The 8,503-nt window shown below is 64.8% G+C and overlaps 1 protein-coding gene across 1 annotated transcript in view; it reads left to right on the top strand.

Annotated features, from left to right (window-relative positions):
* The window catches only part of PRRC2A (proline rich coiled-coil 2A), a 29,649-nt gene that overhangs the window by 14,160 nt on the left and 6,986 nt on the right, over positions 1-8,503 (top strand). The window contains exons 13-16 of the mRNA XM_075071468.1: positions 96-534; positions 7,440-7,559; positions 7,655-7,790; positions 7,904-8,111. Coding sequence (XP_074927569.1) covers positions 96-534; positions 7,440-7,559; positions 7,655-7,790; positions 7,904-8,111 — 903 coding nt within the window. The remainder of the gene's footprint in view (positions 1-95; positions 535-7,439; positions 7,560-7,654; positions 7,791-7,903; positions 8,112-8,503) is intronic.

The raw sequence follows: 8,503 nt of genomic DNA, 5'->3' as shown, positions 1-8,503 counted from the left end.
ATGGGGGGAGACATTGGGGGGGTGCAGCTTGGCATGGGGGGAGACATTAGGGGGGGTGCAGCCCGGCATGGGGGGAGACATTGGGGGGACTGCAGCCCGGCATGGGGGGAGACATTGGGGGGACTGCAGCCCGGCATGGGGGAAGTCACTAACCCCTCTGTGCCCCCCCAGGAGCAGTTGCTGAAGCAGCAGCAGCAGTGGCAACAGCAGCACGGGCCACCCCCGGTGCCCACCTCCCCCCAGCAACAGGTGGCAGCAGCCTCCCTGGGGGGCCTGGGCCCCTCACCTGGTATCCATCCTGCACAGGGGGTGGGGCAGCAGCAGGCTCCGCCCCCCCAGCAGCAGGCCCCGCCCAAGGCCATGTACCCAGGCTCTATGGGGCGCCCCCCACCCATGCCCCAGATGAACTTCGACCCCCGCTGGATGGTGATCCCGCCCTACATGGACCCGCGCATGATGCAGGGGCGGCCGCCCATGGACTTCTACCCGCCTGGGGTGCACCCCTCTGGTAAGCCCCGCCCATGCCTGGGTCATGTGACCCCTGGCCCTGCCCATGCCTGGCCCAGGGGGCGACCCATTAGCTGGGCTGCACCTGGGTCACGTGGTCACCCACTGACAACCCCTCCTGCAGCCTGGGGCGTGTCTAGAACAAGCCAGAAATGACTTAGGTGAGTTAGAGGCCTTCAAATCCCCAGGGCCTGATGAAAGCCGGCCTAGGGGATCCCGGCGCCGTTCGCGAGTCTCTCTGAAGTCCTGATTCCAGGGAGAGATTCCAGACGGCTGGAAAAGGGCAAATCTAGTGCCCAGCTCTCAAAAGGGAAATAAGGACAAACCGGGGAATTGTCGCCCTGTCAGCTTCACTGCTGTACCCAGAAAGATAATGGAGCAAATCATTCCGCAATCGATCTGCAAACCCCCAGGAGCTGCCGGGCCAGACAGCAGCCTGGGTTTGTGCAGAACAAAGGGTGTCAGAGCAGCCTGAGAGCAGCCTGTGACGGGATCACAAGCCTTGTGCAGGGGAGAAGCACAGACATTGCGTATCTGGGCTTTTAGCAGAGCTTTTGCTGCTGTCTCACGTGACCTTTTCCTAAACAAACTAGGGAAATACAACCTGGCTGGAGCTACTAAAAGTGGGAACTGGCTGGAAAACCGCTCCCAGAGAGCAGCTCTCAGCGGCTCCCCGTCGGGCCGGGAGGACATAACGAGTGGGGTCCCGCAGGGATGGTTCTGGTTCCAGTTCTCTTCAGTATCTTCCTCGGAGATTTAGCTCATGGCATAGAGTCTCCACTGATAGTGGTGGACGATACCAGGGTTAAAGGCTGGGGGGGCCTGGATGCGAGTGGTGGGCGTTTGATGGTGATGAGGGGGTTAATTCATGGAAACCTGAGTCTATGGGGGACAACACTGGAGAAATGGTCTGAAGTAACCAGGATGAAATTCAGTCAGGAGAATGCAAAGTGCTCCAGGTAGGGGAAGGAATATCAGCTGCACACAGAATGGGGCAGTGACCCCTAGGAAGGGGCAGGGTGTTTCGGTACTGTGGGCTCGGGGCTAGGGGCTGTGAATCGACAGAGCTAAATATGACCAACAGTGCAACAGGAAAAGCCGAGCGTCCTTCTGGCTTGTGTTGGTAGCATGGGGAGTGGTGTGGCCAACACGAGCAGTGACTCCTGGCTAGCCCGGGCTATGGGCAGATGGCTTCTTGGCTCGGGGCTGAGGTTGGGCGGCGCCTCAGCTGGAGGGTTGGGCATCCGATGTTCGTTCTTGGCGAGCCGGTTGGGTTACGGGGTGGCGGGACTTTTGGGTTGGGATGGTTATTTTTTTTTTTTGGGGCTGGCAATGGGGTGTTGGGTGCCCCTTGGTTTTTGGGGGGTGGTGGGGTTTTTTTTTCTTTTGTTTTTTTTTTTTTTGGGTACTCCGCGTTCAGGCAGAGATGCTGGTGGGGCATAATGATGGTAGAAAAGTCCAGGGAGGAGGCGAGGCGCAAGAGCTGTTGGCGTCTGGAAAGTTTCTGGGGAAGGACCCTCGACCCGCGAGGGCAGGTTGGAAGAACGGGTTGGTTTAGTTACTGGAGAGGTAAGGGGTCGCTACCGGAAGGGGACCGTGGTCACAGTTTTTCGGGAGCTGAACGGTCGTTACGGAGGCTAGAATGATCTCTGGTAACTCTGAGGCCCAGGCCGGGGAGCAATGGGACTTTTAAGAGATTTTCAGGGTCGAGGCTGGACGTTTAGTGAAAGAACGTCGCAGCTGGCGGGTGGCTCAGGCCTGGAACCGGGCGTCGTGGGGGGTTGTTAAGAGCCGGTGGCCAGACCTGCGGTGACGGTCCCTGGAAGATCACTGAAGTCTAGGGGCCGGACCAGACCCCTTCGCGGGACAGTCTACAACGGCTGTTAATTAATCACCTGGGGATAGGAGGAGTGGGGGGGGGGCAATCTGGACAGCTAGGGTGCAGTTCCATTGTGTCCGCACATGGAACGGCAACAGAGCACCCAAGAGAACGATCTAACCACTAGCGGCCCGCACTCCCTCACGCCAAGCAGGCGAGAATCCAGGAGTCCATGGCTTCAGCCCCCCTGCTCTAACCACCAGCCCCATCTCCCCTCCCAGCGCAGGGATACAACAGGAGTCCTGGCTCCCAGCGCCCCCCCACCCGGGCTGCAGAGAACCCAGGGCGTCGGGCTCACTGGCGTGGATGCGATGGTGTAATCGAGGGCAGAGCGTCGCTCGGATTAGTAAATTCTCCGACAACTGTCTGTAGGAAGAGAACATGAATAGTTTGTTGTGAGGGATCAGTTGGTCGCGGGCGGGGACCCATCTGGCGCTGAACCCGAGCCCATGGCCTGGGCAGGGGCTGCGGGTCGGAGTGAGGGGCACCGGCAGACCGCTGCGCGGGGGGGCGCAGGGCTGGGCTGGCCAGGGGCTGCAGGTCGGACTGGGTGAGTGACGGGGCACGTGGCATTGGCTTGGGGGGGCAGGGGTGGCGGGTCGGGAGTATAGAGGAGGCCCCAGGGGCAGGGGGGGTCTGTGGTCGCACGCACCAGGCTGCGTTGTCGGAAACAGGTTCAATAATGGGTCAGGCTGGGGTTTACACCAGTGCCTGGATGAGCAGCAGTGCCGCGGCTTCGCCCGCAGGCAGATACGGCCCGCGGAGCGGCACCACCCAGAAGGTGTCAGGGTACGGAGGCAACACAGACCTGGGCACGCGAGGAACTAGCACGAACGTCGAACATCAACAGACAGCAGGGGCAATCAGGGTGCTAATGGAAGTGAGAAACCCAGACGAGTCCTGGCTGCCAACCCACTCTGCCCTGACCTCACCGAGCCCCCACTCCCTCCCATAGAGCGGGGAGGAACCCAGGAGTCTTGGCCCCAGCCCCACACCCCTCCGCTCCGAAGAGCACCAGCCCCACTCCCTCCCAGAGCGGGGAGATGAACCCAGGATCTGGCTCCGCAGCACCCCACCCGCTCGCAACCACCAGCCCCACTCCCCTCCCAGAGTCCGGGGTAGAGAACCGCTCAGGAGTCCTGGCCCCAGCATCCCTGCCCTGACCCATCACCCCTCACTCCCCTGAGGCGGTGTCGGGGAGAGGACTCCAGGTGTCCGGGGCCGTAACTGGGCGTGGCTCGACACTGCAGCCCGTTCATCGCCGCTCGCCAGGATGTTGAGGGAGGTGACGCACTGGATGCAGTCGAAATACAGCCATGAGGGTTTGCCCTGGGGGTAAGGGAGGGTCAGAGACGGGGAGAGGGGATGAGCCAAGGTAGTCGGGGGACAGAAGAACGTGTGAGATGAAGGGAGACAGGGGGGGGCAAAGGGAGAGGACTGGAGCGTGGAGTGGGGCACGATTGAAAATGGCAGAAGAGGTGAAGAGCCAGTGGCCGCCCCCCATCTAGGCAATGCCCCCTGGGGGATGGACGTGGTCCCAGGGAAGGGGGATTGAGGTCAAGGGGCAGTGGAGGGAATGAGTGGGGCAGGGAGGGGGATCAAGCTTGGGGCAGGGAGGGGGCAAGGGGATGAGGTGGGGGAATGAGGTGGGGCAGAGAGGGGGATGCAAGCAAAGGGGGGGCTAGAGGAGGGTCGGGAGATGAGTCAGGGGGCAGAAGGGGGTTTGAGGGAGCAGGGAGGGGACAAGGGGGGTTCAGGGGAGCAGGGAGGGGGTCAGAGGCGAGGCAGGTTTGGGGCACGGAGGGGAGCTGAGGTGGGATCAAGCTGGGGCAGAGAGGGGCGAGGGGGTGAGGTAGGGATGAGCCTGGCGCAGAAGAGGGGATGGGGGCGGGAGGGGGTAGGGGTGGGGCGGGAGGGGGATGAGGTGGGGATGGAGGCTGGGGGGCAGAGAGGGGCGGGGGTGAGGTTTGGGGTGACTCACGGGTTGCCCGAGATCGCACAGTAAGGCGCCGGTCCGAGTTTCCGGGGGTAAATCATCTGCCGGGGGTCCGCCATAAGAGCAAGCTGGGGGCAAGGGGTGACTACTCGAGGCGACAGTGCAGGTCCCCCAGCCCCCTCACATGCCCTCCCCAGCCTCGACTCCACTGACCCCCCTGTGAGAGCCCGTTTCGCAGACCCCAGCCCAACCCCCGCCTGCGTCCACCTACCAGCCAGCCCCCAGAGGCCATTGACCCCGTCCACCCCCACAGCCCAGCCCCTAGCGCCGCCCGTGGGGCATATGGGGAACCCTGACTGCCGGGAGGGAGAGCCCCTGTGCTTGCTCCCCTCGCTCCATGGCAGGTCATACCTAGCTACCGAGCCTGGAGCATGGTGGAGCCTCGAACTGCCCGGGCAGAGCCCGCTGCCCCCACCCCCTGCTGCCGCAACCCCGCCCACGTGCAGCCCAGCCTAGCGCCGCCCTGGGCAAGTGGGGAGGCCCTGACTGCCGGGAGGGGGACCCTTGTCTGTCCCCCCTCGCGCCCTCAGCTCAGCCCCTAGCGACCGCCGCTGGAGCCATGGGATGCCCATGACTGCCCGGCAGAGCCCGCCTGCTGCCCCCCACCTTGTGGCCAGGCCCTGCGCCCGAGGGGGGGTCACTCCGCCAGGATTCCGCACCACTATGTAGCAGCCAGGAAGGCCGATGAAGAAGGACACAGCAAGAGGATGTCGGTGCCGCTCCTGGGGTGGGGGTGGGGACAGAAGTGAGATGGGGGGGGGTTTGGAGGGCGAGTAAGGGAGCCGCAAGCCGGGACACAATGGGGGGGGGAGAGGGCCAGGGGAAGGTGCAGCAGAGACGAGAGGGGAGCCCTGCAGGGGGGCAGAGCTGGCAGCGAGGTCCCGGGGGCTGGGCTGGCTGCAGGAATGGGGGTGGGGGTCGTGGGGGTCACTCACCCTCTGCCGAATCGGGCCCGAATGAGGGATCATGTTTACACTGTTCCCTGCAAGAGGAGCGTCAGAGTTGGGGGCTGGGAGCTCCGGATCTCCTGGGTTTTCTCCAGCTCTGGGAAGGGGAGTGGGGGCTGGTGGTTATAGCATGGGGGACTGAAGCCAGGACTCCTGGGTTCTCTCCCGGCTCTGGGAGGGGAGTGTGTATGGTGGGTTAGGGCTTTGATGGTGGGTTGGTTGGTTGTTGACGGTGCATGGGTTTTGGGGTTTGGGTTTAGGGTGCCAGTCGTTGTGGCTGGGCTGGTGGGTCGGAACAGGGGGCTGGAGCCCGAATTCCTGGGTTCTCTCCCCAGTCCTATGCGGTGGGGGCGGGTTTTTACAGTGGATCTGGGGGAATCGGACCCAGGTGTTCCTGCACCTTTGCAGGAAAGCTCCCAGTGCGCCTTCTCCAAGCCAGCGAGTTGCGAAGTGACCGCGGGGGGGGGGGGCGTGTCAAGGTTACTGGGGGGGGGTCAGGGGCCAAGGCCTGTATCAAAGAGCTGAGCATTAGGAGAGTAAAGGGCCAGGTGGGGCCAGAAGAGTGGCCAGGACAGAGAGAGTGCTGGCCCCCCCCCCCCCCATGGTGGAAAAACTCCACTGCAGCCACACCCCCCCCGACTCCTTATTTGAGCCCACTCGAAACCAAAAAGTCCAGGCGTTGGGTGCTTCTCGTGTGTCTGGGTGAAGTAGTCAGATGGTCTCCCATTCCGGGGCACCCCTGACTCTAGAGCAGCTGGGAGCCAGGCTGGAAGGAGCTTCACCTAAGGAATTGTTATTGGCTTTAGCTTTTATTAATAGATCATTTACCCCATAACCGCACCCCAATCCCCCGCGTCACCCCCTACCTAGCGCTGCCCCCCCAGCGCTGCCGGTGCCCCTCTATGATAAGGTTTTCCCGGCACAGCCCCTGCCAGCCTAGCCCTAGGTGATGTGTATGTATATGGGGGTCTGATGGTGCGTGATCTCCCCTCTCCCCCAGCAGCCCTACCAGCATGTGGTATTGCCCCTCACTCCCGAGCCGCAGCCCCTACCAGCCCAGCCCTTGCCCCCCACTCTGCCAGTGCCCCTCACTCCTGACCCGCAGCCCTGCAGCTCATCGCCCTACCCCCCCCAAGCCCCTGCCAAGTGCCTCACTCCCGACCGCAAGCCCCTGCCAGCCCAGCGCCTGCAGTGCCCCTCACATCCGGAACCACGCCCCTGCCAGACCAGCACTGCCCCCAGCCCTGCGGTGGGGCCCCCTCACTCCGACCGTAGCCCGCTGCCAGCCTAGGCCCTACCCGCCCCAAGCCCCTGCCGGTAGGCCCCTCACTCCCGACCCGCAGGCCCCTGCCAGCCCAGTCCCAGCCAGCCCGCAGCTCTGCCGGTGCCCCTCACTCCCGACCCGCAACCCCTGCAGCCCAGCCCTGCCCCCGCAAAGCCTCTGCGGTGCACTCACTCCTCGACCCGCAGCCCCTGCCAGCCCAGCCTGCCCCCAAGCCCTGCCGGTCCCCTCACTCCCGACCGCAGCACCCTGCAGCCCAGCCTGCCCCCCCAGCCCTGCCGGTGCCCTCACTCGACCCGCAGCCCTGAACAGAGCGGAGGGCTGAGATCGTGTGTGTTGTGTGTTCTTGGGAGTCAGTTGTGTGTACGCGTGATGCAGTGAAATGGGGGGCGGGGCAGCATGGGGGAGGGAAGGGGGGAGGCAGAGGCTGGAGAGAAACGGGGGGTCCGGGTGGACGAGGATGGGGGGTCACTGGAAGGGGGTTTCTGGGGGCTAGAACGCAAAGCCCCCCTCAGTCGGACACCTTGGGTAAAGGGGGGTCCCTCTCCAGCACAGCGCCCGGGGTGGGTATTTCAGCCGCTCTCCCGAGGGGTCAGTCTAAGCCCGAGCCGGTAGAGCACCTGCCCCTCACTCCCGCAAGGGCCCCCAGCGCGGGAAGTTTCTATTCCTTGTTTCCCGGTCACCGCACAAACCGGATCGTCTCTCAATCAACAACCCAGGCCCCTGCCCCATTCCCTGCCCCCCTGAGCCAGCGAGTCCCTGCCCTGGGGCCGGGTGGGAGCTGGTGCCCCCCAGAGGGCAGGAACGCAGTGACCCCACCTCTCGGTTTCAGAGCCTCCATTCCTGGCCAAGGCCCAGCTGCTTCAGTCGGGGGCCAGAGCCCTGGGCGACGTCTCTGGGGTTAACGGCTTCCTCCCCCGGCGCCGCGACCGGCCCCACAAGCAGGAGGTGAGAGGGGACGGAGGGAAGAGGGGGGCCCCTCCCCCAAGCGCCCCCCACCCCACCCCGCGGCATTAACACCCTTCCTTCTTCGTCCTCCGCAGGACCCCCTTGGCTATTCCCACAGCCCCGGCTTCCCCGGCCCAAAGCAGGACCCCCCGGGAGCCCACCTGGCCCAGCGCGGCAGGAGCAGCTCCTCTGAGGGGCTGGCGCCCCACATCTGGAGCCGGCTGCAATCCAGTAAGGAGCTGGGGGGCAGTACCCAGTCGTGCTGGGGGCGCTGGATCCTCCTCAGGGGGCAGTTTGGGTGGCTGCTGACAGATCCCCTCACCCGAGCTCTGCCCCCCCCCCAGATATCCCCAGGAAAAGCTACCGGCCCAGATCTGTGGAGCACTGGATCGACCCGTTAAATGCCTTCGAAGACGTCGTTAGCACAGAGGTGAGGGGCGGGGGCAGCAGGGGGCTCCGCCTGGGCAGTCAGGGCTCCCCATGGCCCCAGGGTGGCGCTAGGGGCTGGGCTGCAGGGGGTCATGGGCGGCAGCGGGGGACTCTCCCTGGGCAGTCAGGGCTCCCCATGGCCCCAGGGCTGCGCTAGGGGCTGGGCTGCAGGGGTGGGTCAGAGGGCAGCAGGGGGCTCTGCCCGGGCAGTCAGGGCTCCCCATTGCCCCATGGTGCCGCTAGGGGCTGGGCTGCGGGGAGCAGGGGGCAGTGAGGGACTCTCCCCGGGCAGTCAGGGCTCCCCAGGGCAGTGCTAGGGGCTGGGCTGCAGGGGGTGGGGGGCAGCAGGGGGCTCAGTCCGGGCAGTCAGGGCTCCCCATGGCCCCAGGGCGGCGCTAGGGGCTGGGCTGCAGGGGGCAGGGGGCAGTGGGGGACTCTCCCCGGGCAGTCAGGGCTCCTCATGGCCCCAGGGCGGCGCTAGGGGCTGGGCTGCAGGGGACTCTCCCCTGACAGTT

The sequence above is a fragment of the Chelonoidis abingdonii genome, chromosome 12, assembly GCF_003597395.2.
Source record: "Chelonoidis abingdonii isolate Lonesome George chromosome 12, CheloAbing_2.0, whole genome shotgun sequence".
Classification (NCBI taxonomy): Eukaryota; Metazoa; Chordata; order Testudines; family Testudinidae; genus Chelonoidis; species Chelonoidis abingdonii.
Note: the sequence above shows the minus strand (reverse complement) of the source record. Positions and strands in the feature narration are given on the sequence as shown.